Source organism: Coregonus lavaretus (genome assembly GCF_964263955.1).
Source record: "Coregonus lavaretus genome assembly, contig: HAP1_SCAFFOLD_785, whole genome shotgun sequence".
NCBI lineage: Eukaryota > Metazoa > Chordata > Actinopteri > Salmoniformes > Salmonidae > Coregonus > Coregonus lavaretus.
The window spans coordinates 12,501-32,503 of NW_028161714.1; the positions used below are offsets into that span (position 1 = coordinate 12,501).

At 48.8% G+C, this 20,003-nt stretch overlaps 1 protein-coding gene across 1 annotated transcript in view; it reads right to left on the reverse strand.

Moving 5' to 3' along the window:
* Nucleotides 1-1,830: 1,830 nt before the first annotated feature.
* Nucleotides 1,831-20,003, reverse strand: part of LOC311120198 (progesterone-induced-blocking factor 1-like) — a 130,753-nt gene continuing 112,580 nt past the window's right edge. The window contains exons 16-17 of the mRNA XM_084194815.1: nt 5,187-5,369; nt 1,831-2,153 (exon numbers count right to left, since the gene is read on the reverse strand). Of these exons, the coding sequence (XP_084050941.1) occupies nt 2,100-2,153; nt 5,187-5,369 (237 nt within the window). The 3' untranslated portion in view covers nt 1,831-2,099. The remainder of the gene's footprint in view (nt 2,154-5,186; nt 5,370-20,003) is intronic.

Genomic DNA, 20,003 nt, shown 5'->3' on the forward strand with positions numbered 1-20,003 from the left:
ATGCTGTCCCCCCCTACTAGATGACTACCAGTCAAACTACAGCGTTGATTCAGGAGGAGGAGATGCTGTCCCCCCCTACTAGATGACTACCAGTCAAACTACAGCGTTGATTCAGGAGGAGGAGATGCTGTCCCCCCCTGCTAGATGACTACCAGTCAAACTACAGCGTTGATTCAGGAGGAGGAGATGCTGTCCCCCCCTACTAGATGACTACCAGTCAGACTACAGCGTTGATTCAGGAGGAGGAGATGCTGTCCCCCCCTACTAGATGACTACCAGTCAAACTACAGCGTTGATTCAGGAGGAGGAGATGCTGTCCCCCCCTACTAGATGACTACCAGTCAGACTACAGCGTTGATTCAGGAGGAGGAGATGCTGTCCCCCCCTACTAGATGACTACCAGTCAAACTACAGCGTTGATTCAGGAGGAGGAGATGCTGTCCCCCTACTAGATGACTACCAGTCAAACTACAGCGTTGATTCAGGAGGAGGAGATGCTGTCCCCCCTACTAGATGACTACCAGTCAAACTACAGCGTTGATTCAGGAGGAGGAGATGCTGTCCCCCCCTACTAGATGACTACCAGTCAAACTACAGCGTTGATTCAGGAGGAGGAGATGCTGTCCCCCCCTACTAGATGACTACCAGTCAAACTACAGCGTTGATTCAGGAGGAGGAGATGCTGTCCCCCCCTGCTAGATGACTACCAGTCAAACTACAGCGTTGATTCAGAAGTCATTAGAAGTTTCTGTTGTTCAACCACTTAAATGATACAAGTTGTGGGTGTGTTTTCTGAATAATCAGTTCTTAGTCCTACTCAACAACTGGGCTACATTCCATATACAGTATATGTTGTGATCCTCAGGGTCAGGGCTAGGGTCAGGGCTGGGGTCAGGGCTAGGGTCAGGGATAGGGACAGGGACAGGGATAGGGTCAGGGCTGGGGTCAGGGCTGGGGTCAGGGATAGGGTCAGGGCTAGGGTCAGGGGTGGGGTCAGGGCTGGGGTCAGGGCTAGGGTCAGGGGTGGGGTCAGGGCTGGGGTCAGGGCTAGGGTCAGGGCTAGGGTCAGGGCTAGGGTCAGGGCTGGGGTCAGGGCTAGGGTCAGGGGTGGGGTCAGGGCTGGGGTCAGGGCTAGGGTCAGGGTTAAGGTCAGGGCTGGGGTCAGGGCTAAGGTCAGGGCTGGGGTCAGGGCTAGGGTCAGGGTTAAGGTCAGGGCTAGGGTCAGGGCTAAGGTCAGGGCTAGGGTCAGGGCTAGGGTCAGGGCTAGGGTCAGGGCTAGGGTCAGGACTGGGGTCAGGGCTAGGGTCAGGGCTAGGGTCAGGACTGGGGTCAGGGCTAGGGTCAGGGCTAGGGTCAGGGCTAGGGTCAGGACTGGGGTCAGGGCTAGGGTCAGGGCTAGGGTCAGGGCTAGGGTCAGGGCTAGGGTCAGGACTGGGGTCAGGGCTAGGGTCAGGGCTAGGGTCAGGACTGGGGTCAGGGCTAGGGTCAGGGCTAGGGTCAGGGCTAGGGTCAGGGCTAGGGTCAGGACTGGGGTCAGGGCTAGGGTCAGGGCTAGGGTCAGGGCTAGGGTCAGGGCTAGGGTCAGGGCTGGGGTCAGGGCTAGGGTCAGGGCTAGGGTCAGGGCTAGGGTCAGGGCTAAGGTCAGGGCTAGGGTCAGGGCTGGGGTCAGGGCTAGGGTCAGGGCTAAGGTCAGGGCTAGGGTCAGGGCTAGGGTCAGGGCTAGGGTCAGGGCTAGGGTCAGGGCTAGGGTCAGGGCTGGGGTCAGGGTCAGGGCTAAGGTCAGGGCTAGGGTCACCAGCAAAACAGAAATCTGAAGACGAGTAGAGTGAGTACTTTTGACAGATTTTATACAAAAAGGTTTTACAACAGAACAAGAAACACAGATGAAATACTATTACCAATACAGTACTGTAAATAAAACCATAACAACAGCACAAGAAACACAGATGAAATTCTATTACCAATACAGTACTGTAAATCAAACCATAACAACAGCACAAGAAACACAGATGAAATACTATTACCAATACGGTACTGTAAATACAACTGGTTTGGAGTGTCTACACAAATCCCATTTGATCCTCCTGTAAGGTCATTGGTCATTTAGGCTGGAGCTTGACTTTCCTGTCCCATTCAGGAGCTTCTTTATTAGTCTGGAAGAGAGAGAGAGAGAACATGAGATAGTCCAGGGAAACGTTACCTTATTTGTAATGCAGGTGGTGATGCACTGACTTTTCTATCACTCCAAAATAACAATTGGATACGGCGGTTGCTAGTTGCTACCATAATAAATTGGTAGACTGGGTCCTCCGAGACGAATTTCTCCACCTACTCGTAGTAACACGTTAGAGCTGAAAACGCCAACACCCGTAACAAGGGGACGACGTGCACTACCAAGCTGTCAGAGAGCTTGGTCTACTGGAGGTATTAGTGAGGATATGGACGTCAACAATCACAAATAGCACACTATTCCCTATTGGGCCCTGGTCTAAAGTAGTGCACTATATAGGGAATAGGGTGTCATAGGGTTCTGGTCTAAAGTAGTGCACTATATATGGAATAGGGTGTCATAGGGCTCTGGTCTAAAGTAGTGTACTATATAGGGAATAGGGTGTCATAGGGCTCTGGTCTAAAGTAGTGCACTATATAGGGAATAGGGTGTCATAGGGCTCTGGTCTAAAGTAGTGCACTATATAGGGAATAGGGTGTCATAGGGCTCTGGTCTAAAGTAGTGCACTATATAGGGAATAGGGTGTCATAGGGCTCTGGTCTAAAGTAGTGTACTATATAGGGAATAGGGTGTCATAGGGCTCTGGTCTAAAGTAGTGCACTATATAGGGAATAGGGTGTTATAGGGCTCTGGTCTAAAGTAGTGCACTATATAGGGAATAGGGTGTCATAGGGCTCTGGTCTAAAGTAGTGCACTATATAGGGAATAGGGTGTCATAGGGCTCTGGTCTAAAGTAGTGCACTATATAGGGAATAGGGTGTCATAGGGCTCTGGTCTAAAGTAGTGCACTATATAGGGAATAGGGTGTCATAGGGCTCTGGTCTAAAGTAGTGCACTATATAGGGAATAGGGTGTCATAGGGCTCTGGTCTAAAGTAGTGCACTATATAGGGAATAGGGTGTCATAGGGCTCTGGTCTAAAGTAGTGCACTATATAGGGAATAGGGTGTCATAGGGCTCTGGTCTAAAGTAGTGCACTATATAGGGTATAGGGTGTCATAGGGCTCTGGTCTAAAGTAGTGTACTATATAGGGAATAGGGTGTCATAGGGCTCTGGTCTAAAGTAGTGCACTATATAGGGAATAGGGTGTCATAGGGCTCTGGTCTAAAGTAGTGTACTATATAGGGAATAGGGTGTCATAGGGCTCTGGTCTAAAGTAGTGCACTATATAGGGAATAGGGTGTCATAGGGCTCTGGTCTAAAGTAGTGTACTATATAGGGAATAGGGTGTCATAGGGCTCTGGTCTAAAGTAGTGTACTATATAGGGAATAGGGTGTTATAGGGCTCTGATCTAAAGTAGTGCACTATATAGGGAATAGGGTGTCATAGGGCTCTGGTCTAAAGTAGTGCACTATATAGGGAATAGGGTGTCATAGGGCTCTGGTCTAAAGTAGTGTACTATATAGGGAATAGGGTGTTATAGGGCTCTGATCTAAAGTAGTGCACTATATAGGGAATAGGGTGTCATAGGGCTCTGGTCTAAAGTAGTGCACTATATAGGGAATAGGGTGTCATAGGGCTCTGGTCTAAAGTAGTGTACTATATAGGGAATAGGGTGTCATAGGGCTCTGGTCTAAAGTAGTGCACTATATAGGGAATAGGGTGTTATAGGGCTCTGATCTAAAGTAGTGCACTATATAGGGAATAGGGTGTCATAGGGCTCTGATCTAAAGTAGTGCACTATATAGGGAATAGGGTGTCATAGGGCTCTGGTCTAAAGTAGTGCACTATATAGGGAATAGGGTGTCATAGGGCTCTGGTCTAAAGTAGTGCACTATATAGGGAATAGGGTGTCATAGGGCTCTGGTCTAAAGTAGTGCACTATATAGGGAATAGGGTGTCATAGGGCTCTGGTCTAAAGTAGTGCACTATATAGGGAATAGGGTGTCATAGGGCTCTGGTCTAAAGTAGTGCACTATATAGGGAATAGGGTGTCATAGGGCTCTGATCTAAAGTAGTGCACTATATAGGGAATAGGGTGTCATAGGGCTCTGATCTAAAGTAGTGCACTATATAGGGAATAGGGTGTCATAGGGCTCTGGTCTAAAGTAGTGCACTATATAGGGAATAGGGTGCCATAGGGCTCTGGTCTAAAGTAGTGCACTATATAGGGAATAGGGTGTCATAGGGCTCTGGTCTAAAGTAGTGCACTATATAGGGAATAGGGTGTCATAGGGCTCTGGTCTAAAGTAGTGCACTATATAGGGAATAGGGTGTCATAGGGCTCTGGTCTAAAGTAGTGCACTATATAGGGAATAGGGTGTCATAGGGCTCTGGTCTAAAGTAGTGTACTATATAGGGAATAGGGTGTCATAGGGCTCTGGTCTAAAGTAGTGCACTATATAGGGAATAGGGTGTCATAGGGCTCTGGTCTAAAGTAGTGCACTATATAGGGAATAGGGTGTCATAGGGCTCTGGTCTAAAGTAGTGCACTATATAGGGAATAGGGTGTCATAGGGCTCCGGTCTAAAGTAGTGCACTATATAGGGAATAGGGTGTCATAGGGCTCTGGTCTAAAGTAGTGTACTATATAGGGAATAGGGTGTCATAGGGCTCTGGTCTAAAGTAGTGCACTATATAGGGAATAGGGTGTCATAGGGCTCTGGTCTAAAGTAGTGCACTATATAGGGAATAGGGTGTCATAGGGCTCTGGTCTAAAGTAGTGCACTATATAGGGAATAGGGTGTCATAGGGCTCTGGTCTAAAGTAGTGCACTATATAGGGAATAGGGTGTCATAGGGCTCCGGTCTAAAGTAGTGCACTATATAGGGAATAGGGTGTCATAGGGCTCTGGTCTAAAGTAGTGTACTATATAGGGAATAGGGTGCCATTTGGGATGCACCCTGAGTGTTGGTTTGAGTTTGTTTCATGTTGGTGTAGTTTTTTGTGTGTTGCTATAGTAACCTGTGTGAGAGTGTGTGTGTGTGTGTGTGTTTGTGGAGGGTTAACACTCACGAACACGGTGGGTTTGGGTCTGTGTGTGTGAGGGTTCTGCTCATCCTCCTCTGTGGTTCTGCTGAGGCGTTTGGGTCTGCTGAAGGCCACCGCCGTCCCAGCCCCGTCAGGATCCAGGAGGGGCTGAGACTCAGTCACTCTGGACCTCATACTGAGCAGAACCTGCTTCATCACAGACAACTCCTGGAGAGGACAGAGGACAGAGGACAGGGTTAGGCTACACGACTTCATGTGTTGCTTAGAACAATGAAGTCCACTTCCACTGAAGGGAGCCTACAGGACAGGAGACCAGATTACAATAGAAGGGAGCCTACAGGACAGGAGACCAGATTACAATAGAAGGGAGCCTACAGGACAGGAGACCAGATTACAATAGAAGGGAGCCTACAGGACAGGAGACCAGATTACAATAGAAGGGAGCCTACAGGACAGGAGACCAGATTACAATAGAAGGGAGCCTACAGGACAGGAGACCAGATTACAATAGAAGGGAGCCTACAGGACAGGAGACCAGATTACAATAGAAGGGAGCCTACAGGACAGGAGACCAGATTACAATAGAAGGGAGCCTACAGGACAGGAGACCAGATTACAATAGAAGGGAGCCTACAGGACAGGAGACCAGATTACAATAGAAGGGAGCCTACAGGACAGAAGACCAGATTACAATAGAAGGGAGCCTACAGGACAGGAGACCAGATTACAATAGAAGGGAGCCTACAGGACAGGAGACCAGATTACAATAGAAGAGAGCCTACAGGACAGGAGACCAGATTACAATAGAAGGGAGCCTACAGGACAGGAGACCAGATTACAATAGAAGGGAGCCTACAGGACAGGAGACCAGATTACAATAGAAGGGAGCCTACAGGACAGGAGACCAGATTACAATAGAAGGGAGCCTACAGGACAGGAGACCAGATTACAATAGAAGAGAGCCTACAGGACAGGAGACCAGATTACAATAGAAGGGAGCCTACAGGACAGGAGACCAGATTACAATAGAAGGGAGCCTACAGGACAGGAGACCAGATTACAATAGAAGGGAGCCTACAGGACAGGAGACCAGATTACAATAGAAGGGAGCCTACAGGACAGGAGACCAGATTACAATAGAAGGGAGCCTACAGGACAGGAGACCAGATTACAATAGAAGGGAGCCTACAGGAGACCAGATTACAATAGAAGGGAGCCTACAGGACAGGAGACCAGATTACAATAGAAGGGAGCCTACAGGACAGGAGACCAGATTACAATAGAAGGGAGCCTACAGGACAGGAGACCAGATTACAATAGAAGGGAGCCTACAGGACAGGAGACCAGATTACAATAGAAGGGAGCCTACAGGACAGGAGACCAGATTACAATAGAAGGGAGCCTACAGGACAGGAGACCAGATTACAATAGAAGGGAGCCTACAGGACAGGAGACCAGATTACAATAGAAGGGAGCCTACAGGACAGGAGACCAGATTACAATAGAAGGGAGCCTACAGGACAGGAGACCAGATTACAATAGAAGGGAGCCTACAGGACAGGAGACCAGATTACAATAGAAGGGAGCCTACAGGACAGGAGACCAGATTACAATAGAAGGGAGCCTACAGGACAGGAGACCAGATTACAATAGAAGGGAGTGGCTAGTTCAAATCAAATCGTATTTGTTACATGCGCCGAATACAACAGGTGACCTTACCGTGAAATGCTTACAAGCCCTTAACCAACAATGCAGTTCAAGAAATAGAGTTAAGAAAATATTTACTAAATAAACTAAAGTAAAAAAATCAAATAAAAAGTAACAATAAAATTGCATAACAATAACGAGGCTATATCCAGCGGGTACCAGTACCGAGTCAATGTGCGGGGGTACAGGTTAGTCAAGGTAATTTGTACATGTAGCTAGTTGGTTACAGAGCAGTGTGGTGGCTAGTAGCTAGTTGGTTACAGAGCAGTGTGGTGGCTAGTAGCTAGTTGGTTACAGAGCAGTGTGGTGGCTAGTAGCTAGTTGGTTACAGAGCAGTGTGGTAGCTAGTAGCTAGTTGGTAACAGAGCAGTGTGGTGGCTAGTAGCTAGTTGGTTACAGAGCAGTGTGGTGGCTAGTAGCTAGTTGGTTACAGAGCAGTGTGGTGGCTAGTAGCTAGTTGGTTACAGAGCAGTGTGGTGGCTAGTAGCTAGTTGGTTACAGAGCAGTGTGGTGGCTAGTAGCTAGTTGGTTACAGAGCAGTGTGGTAGCTAGTAGCTAGTTGGTTACAGAGCAGTGTGGTAGCTAGTTGGTTACAGAGCAGTGTGGTAGCTAGTAGCTAGCTGGTTACAGAGCAGTGTGGTGGCTAGTAGCTAGTTGGTTACAGAGCAGTGTGGTGGCTAGTAGCTAGTTGGTTACAGAGCAGTGTGGTGGCTAGTAGCTAGTTGGTTACAGAGCAGTGTGGTGGCTAGTAGCTAGTTGGTTACAGAGCAGTGTGGTAGCTAGTTGGTTACAGAGCAGTGTGGTGGCTAGTAGCTAGCTGGTTACAGAGCAGTGTGGTGGCTAGTAGCTAGTTGGTTACAGAGCAGTGTGGTGGCTAGTAGCTAGTTGGTTACAGAGCAGTGTGGTGGCTAGTAGCTAGCTGGTTACAGAGCAGTGTGGTAGCTAGTAGCTAGTTGGTTACAGAGCAGTGTGGTAGCTAGTTGGTTACAGAGCAGTGTGGTGGCTAGTTGGTTACAGAGCAGTGTGGTAGCTAGTAGCTAGTTGGTTACAGAGCAGTGTGGTAGCTAGTAGCTAGTTGGTTACAGAGCAGTGTGGTGGCTAGTAGCTAGTTGGTTACAGAGCAGTGTGGTGGCTAGTAGCTAGTTGGTTACAGAGCAGTGTGGTGGCTAGTAGCTAGTTGGTTACAGAGCAGTGTTGTGGCTAGCTGGTTACAGAGCAGTGTGGTGGCTAGTAGCTAGTTGGTTACAGAGCAGTGTGGTGGCTAGTAGCTAGTTGGTTACAGAGCAGTGTGGTGGCTAGTTGGTTACAGAGCAGTGTGGTAGCTAGTAGCTAGCTGGTTACAGAGCAGTGTGGTGGCTAGTAGCTAGTTGGTTACAGAGCAGTGTGGTGGCTAGTAGCTAGTTGGTTACAGAGCAGTGTTGTGGCTAGCTGGTTACAGAGCAGTGTGGTGGCTAGTAGCTAGTTGGTTACAGAGCAGTGTGGTGGCTAGTAGCTAGTTGGTTACAGAGCAGTGTGGTGGCTAGTTGGTTACAGAGCAGTGTGGTAGCTAGTAGCTAGTTGGTTACAGAGCAGTGTGGTAGCTAGTAGCTAGTTGGTTACAGAGCAGTGTGGTGGCTAGTAGCTAGCTGGTTACAGAGCAGTGTGGTGGCTAGTAGCTAGTTGGTTACAGAGCAGTGTGGTAGCTAGTTGGTTACAGAGCAGTGTGGTGGCTAGTAGCTAGTTGGTTACAGAGCAGTGTGGTGGCTAGTAGCTAGCTGGTTACAGAGCAGTGTGGTAGCTAGTAGCTAGTTGGTTACAGAGCAGTGTGGTAGCTAGTTGGTTACAGAGCAGTGTGGTGGCTAGTTGGTTACAGAGCAGTGTGGTAGCTAGTAGCTAGTTGGTTACAGAGCAGTGTGGTAGCTAGTAGCTAGTTGGTTACAGAGCAGTGTGGTGGCTAGTAGCTAGTTGGTTACAGAGCAGTGTGGTGGCTAGTAGCTAGTTGGTTACAGAGCAGTGTGGTGGCTAGTTGGTTACAGAGCAGTGTGGTGGCTAGTAGCTAGCTGGTTACAGAGCAGTGTGGTGGCTAGTAGCTAGTTGGTTACAGAGCAGTGTGGTGGCTAGTTGGTTACAGAGCAGTGTGGTGGCTAGTAGCTAGTTGGTTACAGAGCAGTGTGGTGGCTAGTAGCTAGCTGGTTACAGAGCAGTGTGGTAGCTAGTAGCTAGTTGGTTACAGAGCAGTGTGGTGGCTAGTAGCTAGTTGGTTACAGAGCAGTGTGGTGGCTAGTAGCTAGTTGGTTACAGAGCAGTGTGGTAGCTAGTAGCTAGTTGGTTACAGAGCAGTGTGGTAGCTAGTAGCTAGTTGGTTACAGAGCAGTGTGGTGGCTAGTAGCTAGTTGGTTACAGAGCAGTGTGGTGGCTAGTAGCTAGTTGGTTACAGAGCAGTGTGGTGGCTAGTAGCTAGCTGGTTACAGAGCAGTGTGGTGGCTAGTTGGTTACAGAGCAGTGTGGTAGCTAGTAGATAGTTGGTTACAGAGCAGTGTGGTGGCTAGTAGCTAGCTGGTTACAGAGCAGTGTGGTAGCTAGTTGGCTACAGAGCAGTGTGGTAGCTAGTAGCTAGTTGGTTACAGAGCAGTGTGGTGGCTAGTAGCTAGCTGGTTACTGAGCAGTGTGGTAGCTAGTTGGTTACAGAGCAGTGTGGTGGCTAGTAGCTAGTTGGTTACAGAGCAGTGTGGTGGCTAGTAGCTAGTTGGTTACAGAGCAGTGTGGTGGCTAGTAGCTAGTTGGTTACAGAGCAGTGTGGTGGCTAGTAGCTAGTTGGTTACAGAGCAGTGTGGTAGCTAGTAGCTAGTTGGTAACAGAGCAGTGTGGTGGCTAGTAGCTAGTTGGTTACAGAGCAGTGTGGTAGCTAGTTGGTTACAGAGCAGTGTGGTGGCTAGTAGCTAGCTGGTTACAGAGCAGTGTTGTGGCTAGCTGGTTACAGAGCAGTGTGGTAGCTAGTAGCTAGTTGGTTACAGAGCAGTGTGGTGGCTAGTAGCTAGTTGGTTACAGAGCAGTGTGGTGGCTAGTTGGTTACAGAGCAGTGTGGTAGCTAGTAGCTAGTTGGTTACAGAGCAGTGTGGTGGCTAGTAGCTAGTTGGTTACAGAGCAGTGTGGTAGCTAGTTGGTTACAGAGCAGTGTGGTGGCTAGTAGCTAGCTGGTTACAGAGCAGTGTGGTGTCTAGTAGCTAGCTGGTTACAGAGCAGTGTGGTAGCTAGTAGCTAGTTGGTTACAGAGCAGTGTGGTGGCTAGTAGCTAGTTGGTTACAGAGCAGTGTGGTAGCTAGTAGCTAGTTGGTTACAGAGCAGTGTGGTGGCTAGTAGCTAGTTGGTTACAGAGCAGTGTGGTGGCTAGTAGCTAGTTGGTTACAGAGCAGTGTGGTGGCTAGTAGCTAGTTGGTTACAGAGCAGTGTGGTAGCTAGTTGGTTACAGAGCAGTGTGGTGGCTAGTAGCTAGTTGGTTACAGAGCAGTGTGGTGGCTAGTAGCTAGTTGGTTACAGAGCAGTGTGGTGTCTAGTAGCTAGTTGGTTACAGAGCAGTGTGGTAGCTAGTTGGTTACAGAGCAGTGTGGTGGCTAGTAGCTAGTTGGTTACAGAGCAGTGTGGTGGCTAGTAGCTAGTTGGTTACAGAGCAGTGTGGTAGCTAGTAGCTAGTTGGTTACAGAGCAGTGTGGTGGCTAGTAGCTAGCTGGTTACAGAGCAGTGTGGTAGCTAGTAGCTAGTTGGTTACAGAGCAGTGTGGTGGCTAGTAGCTAGTTGGTTACAGAGCAGTGTGGTGGCTAGTAGCTAGTTGGTAACAGAGCAGTGTGGTGGCTAGTAGCTAGTTGGTTACAGAGCAGTGTGGTGGCTAGTAGCTAGTTGGTTACAGAGCAGTGTGGTGGCTAGTAGCTAGTTGGTTACAGAGCAGTGTGGTGTCTAGTAGCTAGTTGGTTACAGAGCAGTGTGGTAGCTAGTTGGTTACAGAGCAGTGTGGTGGCTAGTAGCTAGTTGGTTACAGAGCAGTGTGGTGGCTAGTAGCTAGTTGGTTACAGAGCAGTGTGGTAGCTAGTAGCTAGTTGGTTACAGAGCAGTGTGGTAGCTAGTTGGTTACAGAGCAGTGTGGTAGCTAGTAGCTAGTTGGTTACAGAGCAGTGTGGTGGCTAGTAGCTAGTTGGTTACAGAGCAGTGTGGTAGCTAGTTGGTTACAGAGCAGTGTGGTGGCTAGTAGCTAGCTGGTTACAGAGCAGTGTTGTGGCTAGCTGGTTACAGAGCAGTGTGGTAGCTAGTAGCTAGTTGGTTACAGAGCAGTGTGGTGGCTAGTAGCTAGTTGGTTACAGAGCAGTGTGGTGGCTAGTTGGTTACAGAGCAGTGTGGTAGCTAGTAGCTAGTTGGTTACAGAGCAGTGTGGTGGCTAGTAGCTAGTTGGTTACAGAGCAGTGTGGTGGCTAGTAGCTAGCTGGTTACAGAGCAGTGTTGTGGCTAGTAGCTAGTTGGTTACAGAGCAGTGTGGTGGCTAGTAGCTAGCTGGTTACAGAGCAGTGTTGTGGCTAGTAGCTAGTTGGTTACAGAGCAGTGTGGTAGCTAGTTGGTTACAGAGCAGTGTGGTGGCTAGTAGCTAGTTGGTTACAGAGCAGTGTGGTGTCTAGTAGCTAGTTGGTTACAGAGCAGTGTGGTGGCTAGTAGCTAGTTGGTTACAGAGCAGTGTGGTAGCTAGTAGCTAGCTGGTTACAGAGCAGTGTGGTGGCTAGAGCTAGTTGGTTACAGAGCAGTGTGGTGGCTAGAGCTAGTTGGTTACAGAGCAGTGTGGTGGCTAGTTGGTTACAGAGCAGTGTGGTAGCTAGTAGCTAGTTGGTTACAGAGCAGTGTGGTGTCTAGTAGCTAGTTGGTTACAGAGCAGTGTGGTGGCTAGTAGCTAGTTGGTTACAGAGCAGTGTGGTAGCTAGTAGCTAGCTGGTTACAGAGCAGTGTGGTGGCTAGAGCTAGTTGGTTACAGAGCAGTGTGGTGGCTAGAGCTAGTTGGTTACAGAGCAGTGTGGTGGCTAGTTGGTTACAGAGCAGTGTGGTAGCTAGTAGATAGTTGGTTACAGAGCAGTGTGGTGGCTAGTAGCTAGCTGGTTACAGAGCAGTGTGGTGGCTAGTAGCTAGCTGGTTACAGAGCAGTGTGGTGGCTAGAGCTAGTTGGTTACAGAGCAGTGTGGTAGCTAGTAGCTAGTTGGTTACAGAGCAGTGTGGTAGCTAGTAGCTAGTTGGTTACAGAGCAGTGTGGTGGCTAGTAGCTAGTTGGTTACAGAGCAGTGTGGTGGCTAGTAGCTAGCTGGTTACAGAGCAGTGTGGTAGCTAGTAGCTAGCTGGTTACAGAGCAGTGTGGTAGCTAGTTGGTTACAGAGCAGTGTGGTGGCTAGTAGCTAGTTGGTTACAGAGCAGTGTGGTAGCTAGTTGGCTACAGAGCAGTGTGGTAGCTAGTAGCTAGTTGGTTACAGAGCAGTGTGGTGGCTAGTAGCTAGTTGGTTACAGAGCAGTGTGGTGGCTAGTAGCTAGCTGGTTACAGAGCAGTGTGGTGGCTAGTAGCTAGCTGGTTACAGAGCAGTGTGGTAGCTAGTAGCTAGTTGGTTACAGAGCAGTGTGGTGGCTAGTAGCTAGTTGGTTACAGAGCAGTGTGGTGGCTAGTTGGTTACAGAGCAGTGTGGTAGATAGTTGGCTACAGAGCAGTGTGGTGGCTAGTAGATAGTTGGTTACAGAGCAGTGTGGTGGCTAGTAGCTAGTTGGTTACAGAGCAGTGTGGTGGCTAGTAGCTAGTTGGTTACAGAGCAGTGTGGTGGCTAGTTGGTTACAGAGCAGTGTGGTAGATAGTTGGTTACAGAGCAGTGTGGTGGCTAGTAGCTAGTTGGTTACAGAGCAGTGTGGTGGCTAGTAGCTAGTTGGTTACAGAGCAGTGTGGTAGCTAGTAGCTAGTTGGTTACAGAGCAGTGTGGTGGCTAGTAGCTAGCTGGTTACAGAGCAGTGTGGTGGCTAGTAGCTAGTTGGTTACAGAGCAGTGTGGTGGCTAGTAGCTAGTTGGTTACAGAGCAGTGTGGTAGCTAGTTGGTTACAGAGCAGTGTGGTGGCTAGTAGCTAGTTGGTTACAGAGCAGTGTGGTAGCTAGTAGCTAGTTGGTTACAGAGCAGTGTGGTAGCTAGTTGGTTACAGAGCAGTGTGGTAGCTAGTAGCTAGTTGGTTACAGAGCAGTGTGGTGGCTAGTAGCTAGTTGGTTACAGAGCAGTGTGGTGGCTAGTAGCTAGTTGGTTACAGAGCAGTGTGGTAGCTAGTTGGTTACAGAGCAGTGTGGTGGCTAGTAGCTAGTTGGTTACAGAGCAGTGTGGTAGCTAGTTGGTTACAGAGCAGTGTGGTGGCTAGTAGCTAGCTGGTTACAGAGCAGTGTTGTGGCTAGCTGGTTACAGAGCAGTGTGGTAGCTAGTAGCTAGTTGGTTACAGAGCAGTGTGGTGGCTAGTAGCTAGTTGGTTACAGAGCAGTGTGGTGGCTAGTTGGTTACAGAGCAGTGTGGTAGCTAGTAGCTAGTTGGTTACAGAGCAGTGTGGTGGCTAGTAGCTAGCTGGTTACAGAGCAGTGTGGTGGCTAGTAGCTAGCTGGTTACAGAGCAGTGTTGTGGCTAGTAGCTAGTTGGTTACAGAGCAGTGTGGTGGCTAGTAGCTAGCTGGTTACAGAGCAGTGTTGTGGCTAGTAGCTAGTTGGTTACAGAGCAGTGTGGTAGCTAGTTGGTTACAGAGCAGTGTGGTGGCTAGTAGCTAGTTGGTTACAGAGCAGTGTGGTGTCTAGTAGCTAGTTGGTTACAGAGCAGTGTGGTGGCTAGTAGCTAGTTGGTTACAGAGCAGTGTGGTAGCTAGTAGCTAGCTGGTTACAGAGCAGTGTGGTGGCTAGAGCTAGTTGGTTACAGAGCAGTGTGGTGGCTAGAGCTAGTTGGTTACAGAGCAGTGTGGTGGCTAGTTGGTTACAGAGCAGTGTGGTAGCTAGTAGCTAGTTGGTTACAGAGCAGTGTGGTGTCTAGTAGCTAGTTGGTTACAGAGCAGTGTGGTGGCTAGTAGCTAGTTGGTTACAGAGCAGTGTGGTAGCTAGTAGCTAGCTGGTTACAGAGCAGTGTGGTGGCTAGAGCTAGTTGGTTACAGAGCAGTGTGGTGGCTAGAGCTAGTTGGTTACAGAGCAGTGTGGTGGCTAGTTGGTTACAGAGCAGTGTGGTAGCTAGTAGATAGTTGGTTACAGAGCAGTGTGGTGGCTAGTAGCTAGCTGGTTACAGAGCAGTGTGGTGGCTAGTAGCTAGCTGGTTACAGAGCAGTGTGGTGGCTAGAGCTAGTTGGTTACAGAGCAGTGTGGTAGCTAGTAGCTAGTTGGTTACAGAGCAGTGTGGTAGCTAGTAGCTAGTTGGTTACAGAGCAGTGTGGTGGCTAGTAGCTAGTTGGTTACAGAGCAGTGTGGTGGCTAGTAGCTAGCTGGTTACAGAGCAGTGTGGTAGCTAGTAGCTAGCTGGTTACAGAGCAGTGTGGTAGCTAGTTGGTTACAGAGCAGTGTGGTGGCTAGTAGCTAGTTGGTTACAGAGCAGTGTGGTAGCTAGTTGGCTACAGAGCAGTGTGGTAGCTAGTAGCTAGTTGGTTACAGAGCAGTGTGGTGGCTAGTAGCTAGTTGGTTACAGAGCAGTGTGGTGGCTAGTAGCTAGCTGGTTACAGAGCAGTGTGGTGGCTAGTAGCTAGCTGGTTACAGAGCAGTGTGGTAGCTAGTAGCTAGTTGGTTACAGAGCAGTGTGGTGGCTAGTAGCTAGTTGGTTACAGAGCAGTGTGGTGGCTAGTTGGTTACAGAGCAGTGTGGTAGATAGTTGGCTACAGAGCAGTGTGGTGGCTAGTAGATAGTTGGTTACAGAGCAGTGTGGTGGCTAGTAGCTAGTTGGTTACAGAGCAGTGTGGTGGCTAGTAGCTAGCTGGTTACAGAGCAGTGTGGTAGCTAGTAGCTAGTTGGTTACAGAGCAGTGTGGTGGCTAGTAGCTAGTTGGTTACAGAGCAGTGTGGTGGCTAGTAGCTAGCTGGTTACAGAGCAGTGTGGTAGCTAGTAGCTAGTTGGTTACAGAGCAGTGTGGTGGCTAGTAGCTAGTTGGTTACAGAGCAGTGTGGTGGCTAGTAGCTAGCTGGTTACAGAGCAGTGTGGTAGCTAGTAGCTAGTTGGTTACAGAGCAGTGTGGTGGCTAGTAGCTAGTTGGTTACAGAGCAGTGTGGTGGCTAGTAGCTAGTTGGTTACAGAGCAGTGTGGTGGCTAGTAGCTAGCTGGTTACAGAGCAGTGTGGTGGCTAGTAGCTAGCTGGTTACAGAGCAGTGTGGTAGCTAGTAGCTAGTTGGTTACAGAGCAGTGTGGTAGCTAGTAGCTAGTTGGTTACAGAGCAGTGTGGTAGCTAGTAGATAGTTGGTTACAGAGCAGTGTGGTGGCTAGTAGCTAGTTGGTTACAGAGCAGTGTGGTAGCTAGTAGCTAGTTGGTTACAGAGCAGTGTGGTGGCTAGTAGCTAGTTGGTTACAGAGCAGTGTGGTGGCTAGTAGCTAGTTGGTTACAGAGCAGTGTGGTAGCTAGTTGGTTACAGAGCAGTGTGGTGGCTAGTAGCTAGCTGGTTACAGAGCAGTGTGGTGGCTAGTAGCTAGTTGGTTACAGAGCAGTGTGGTAGCTAGTAGCTAGTTGGTTACAGAGCAGTGTGGTGGCTAGTAGCTAGCTGGTTACAGAGCAGTGTGGTGGCTAGTAGCTAGTTGGTTACAGAGCAGTGTGGTAGCTAGTTGGTTACAGAGCAGTGTGGTGGCTAGTAGCTAGTTGGTTACAGAGCAGTGTGGTGGCTAGTAGCTAGTTGGTTACAGAGCAGTGTGGTAGCTAGTAGCTAGTTGGTTACAGAGCAGTGTGGTGTCTAGTAGCTAGTTGGTTACAGAGCAGTGTGGTGGCTAGTAGCTAGTTGGTTACAGAGCAGTGTGGTGGCTAGTAGCTAGCTGGTTACAGAGCAGTGTGGTGGCTAGTAGCTAGTTGGTTACAGAGCAGTGTGGTGGCTAGTAGCTAGTTGGTTACAGAGCAGTGTGGTGGCTAGTAGCTAGTTGGTTACAGAGCAGTGTGGTAGCTAGTAGCTAGTTGGTTACAGAGCAGTGTGGTAGCTAGTAGCTAGTTGGTTACAGAGCAGTGTGGTGGCTAGTAGCTAGTTGGTTACAGAGCAGTGTGGTGGCTAGTAGCTAGTTGGTTACAGAGCAGTGTGGTGGCTAGTAGCTAGTTGGTAACAGAGCAGTGTGGTGGCTAGTAGCTAGTTGGCTACAGAGCAGTGTGGTAGCTAGTTGGTTACAGAGCAGTGTGGTGGCTAGTAGCTAGTTGGTTACAGAGCAGTGTGGTAGCTAGTAGCTAGTAGGTTACAGAGCAGTGTGGTGGCTAGTAGCTAGTTGGTAACAGAGCAGTGTGGTGGCTAGTAGCTAGTTGGCTACAGAGCAGTGTGGTAGCTAGTTGGTTACAGAGCAGTGTGGTAGCTAGTAGCTAGCTGGTTACAGAGCAGTGTGGTAGCTAGTAGCTAGTTGGTTACAGAGCAGTGTGGTAGCTAGTTGGTTACAGAGCAGTGTGGTAGCTAGTTCGCTACAGAGCAGTGTGGTAGCTAGTAGCTAGCTGGTTACAGAGCAGTGTGGTGGCTAGTAGCTAGTTGGTTACAGAGCAGTGTGGTGGCTAGTTGGTTACAGAGCAGTGTGGTGGCTAGTAGCTAGTTGGTAACAGAGCAGTGTGGTAGCTAGTAGCTAGTTGGTTACAGAGCAGTGTGGTGGCTAGTAGCTAGTTGGTTACAGAGCAGTGTGGTGGCTAGTAGCTAGTTGGTTACAGAGCAGTGTGGTGGCTATTAGCTAGTTGGTTACAGAGCAGTGTGGTGGCTAGTAGCTAGTTGGTTACAGAGCAGTGTGGTAGCTAGTAGCTAGTTGGTTACAGAGCAGTGTGGTAGCTAGTAGCTAGTTGGTTACAGAGCAGTGTGGTGGCTAGTTGGTTACAGAGCAGTGTGGTGGCTATTAGCTAGTTGGTTACAGAGCAGTGTGGTAGCTAGTTGGTTACAGAGCAGTGTGGTGGCTAGTAGCTAGTTGGTTACAGAGCAGTGTGGTGGCTATTAGCTAGTTGGTTACAGAGCAGTGTGGTGGCTAGTAGCTAGTTGGTTACAGAGCAGTGTGGTGGCTAGTAGCTAGTTGGTTACAGAGCAGTGTGGTAGCTAGTAGCTAGTTGGTTACAGAGCAGTGTGGTGGCTAGTAGCTAGTTGGTTACAGAGCAGTGTGGTGGCTAGTAGCTAGTTGGTTACAGAGCAGTGTGGTGGCTAGTAGCTAGTTGGTAACAGAGCAGTGTGGTGGCTAGTAGCTAGTTGGTTACAGAGCAGTGTGGTGGCTAGTAGCTAGTTGGTTACAGAGCAGTGTGGTGGCTAGTAGCTAGTTGGTTACAGAGCAGTGTGGTAGCTAGTAGCTAGCTGGTTACAGAGCAGTGTGGTGGCTAGTAGCTAGTTGGTTACAGAGCAGTGTGGTAGTTAGTAGCTAGCTGGTTACAGAGCAGTGTGGTGGCTAGTAGCTAGCTGGTTACAGAGCAGTGTGGTAGTTAGTAGCTAGTTGGTTACAGAGCAGTGTGGTGGCTAGTAGCTAGCTGGTAACAGAGCAGTGTGGTGGCTAGTAGCTAGTTGGTTACAGAGCAGTGTGGTAGTTAGTAGCTAGCTGGTAACAGAGCAGTGTGGTGGCTAGTTGGTTACAGAGCAGTGTGGTAGCTAGTTGGTTACAGAGCAGTGTGGTAGCTAGTAGCTAGTTGGTTACAGAGCAGTGTGGTAGCTAGTAGCTAGTTGGTTACAGAGCAGTGTGGTGGCTAGTAGCTAGCTGGTTACAGAGCAGTGTGGTGGCTAGTAGCTAGTTGGTTACAGAGCAGTGTGGTAGCTAGTAGCTAGTTGGTTACAGAGCAGTGTGGTAGCTAGTAGCTAGTTGGTTACAGAGCAGTGTGGTAGCTAGTAGCTAGTTGGTAACAGAGCAGTGTTGTGGCTAGTAGCTAGCTGGTTACAGAGCAGTGTGGTGGCTAGTAGCTAGTTGGTTACAGAGCAGTGTGGTGGCTAGTAGCTAGTTGGTTACAGAGCAGTGTGGTGGCTAGTAGCTAGTTGGTTACAGAGCAGTGTGGTAGCTAGTAGCTAGTTGGTTACAGAGCAGTGTGGTGGCTAGTAGCTAGTTGGTTACAGAGCAGTGTGGTAGCTAGTAGCTAGTTGGTTACAGAGCAGTGTGGTGGCTAGTAGCTAGTTGGTTACAGAGCAGTGTGGTAGCTAGTAGCTAGTTGGTTACAGAGCAGTGTTGTGGCTAGTAGCTAGTTGGTTACAGAGCAGTGTGGTAGCTAGTAGCTAGTTGGTTACAGAGCAGTGTGGTGGCTAGTAGCTAGTTGGTTACAGAGCAGTGTGGTAGCTAGTAGCTAGTTGGTTACAGAGCAGTGTGGTGGCTAGTAGCTAGTTGGTTACAGAGCAGTGTGGTGGCTAGTAGCTAGTTGGTTACAGAGCAGTGTGGTAGCTAGTAGCTAGTTGGTTACAGAGCAGTGTGGTGGCTAGTAGCTAGCTGGTTACAGAGCAGTGTGGTGGCTAGTAGCTAGCTGGTTACAGAGCAGTGTGGTGGCTAGTAGCTAGTTGGTTACAGAGCAGTGTGGTGGCTAGTTGGTTACAGAGCAGTGTGGTAGCTAGTAGCTAGTTGGTTACAGAGCAGTGTGGTAGCTAGTAGCTAGTTGGTTACAGAGCAGTGTGGTGGCTAGTAGCTAGTTGGTTACAGAGCAGTGTGGTAGCTAGTAGCTAGTTGGTTACAGAGCAGTGTGGTGGCTAGTAGCTAGTTGGTTACAGAGCAGTGTGGTAGCTAGTAGCTAGTTGGTTACAGAGCAGTGTGGTGGCTAGTAGCTAGTTGGTTACAGAGCAGTGTGGTGGCTAGTAGCTAGTTGGTTACAGAGCCGTCAGGACCGTTGGGGCTCTGGGCCGTATCAGCCCTCTATTTCTCACCATGTGGACACATGCCCTGGCTGCCCCTCTGGCATTTCAAACAGCCAGGCCTGCTCCTCTGGCATTTCAAACAGCCAGGCCTGCTCCTCTCTAATATGGCAGATCTAATATGAGGAGCAGCTGTCTGCCAGGGCTGAGGGGTGCATACTTGATGCCAGTGGGGCCAGTAGTAGAATGCTGTGGTTGTAAATAGCTAGCAGACCATTTCTTCAATCGAATCTGTTATGAACTCTGGTCTGCTCTACTATGGAAGGATAAGATTTGATATGAGAGGAGTGTCTTGTCAGCCTGTCTTCAGCCTGTCTTACGGGGCATCTTGATCGAGACAAAGCAATCTGTGTCATTTAGAAGAATTGCGGACGTTTCAATGTTTTATTGATTCATTTCAGGAGAGCAATTACAATTTACATTCACTTCATAAACTGACTCAGAATTGACCCTACGATCAATTGATTGATTTTTAAAGATCAATATAAATGTGATAAAAACCCACCCACCACAGTGAGGAGGATACTGTACGTCATTCGTCAGTAGGCTATATACTGACTGTACAAAACATTACAGACACCTGCTCTTTCCATGACATAGACTGACCAGGTGAATCCAGGTGAGAGCTATGATCCCTTATTGATGCCACTTGTTAAAATCCACTTCAAATCAGTATTGATGAAGGGGAGGAGACAGGTTAACGCGAAGTCTTGAGACAATTGTAACATGGGATTGTGTAAGCGTGTGAATCCCCTGTGGAATGCTTTTTCGACACCTTGTAGAGTTCCAATGCTTCCCAAAATTGTGTCAAGTTGGCTGGATGTCCTTTGGGTGATGGACCACTCTTGATCCACACGGGAAACCCAGCAGCGTTGCAGTTCTTCACTCAAACTACTACCATACCCCGTTCAAAAAAGGCACTTCAATCTTTTGTCTTGCCCATTCACCGTCTGAATGGCGCACTTAACGCAATCCACAAAAATCCTTCGTTAACCTGTCTCCTCCCCTTCAACTACACTGATTGAAGTGGATTTAACAAGTGACATCAATAAGGGATCGTAGCTCTCACCTGGATTCACCTGGTCAGTCTATGTCATGGAATGAGCAAATGTGTTCTTAATGTTTTGTACA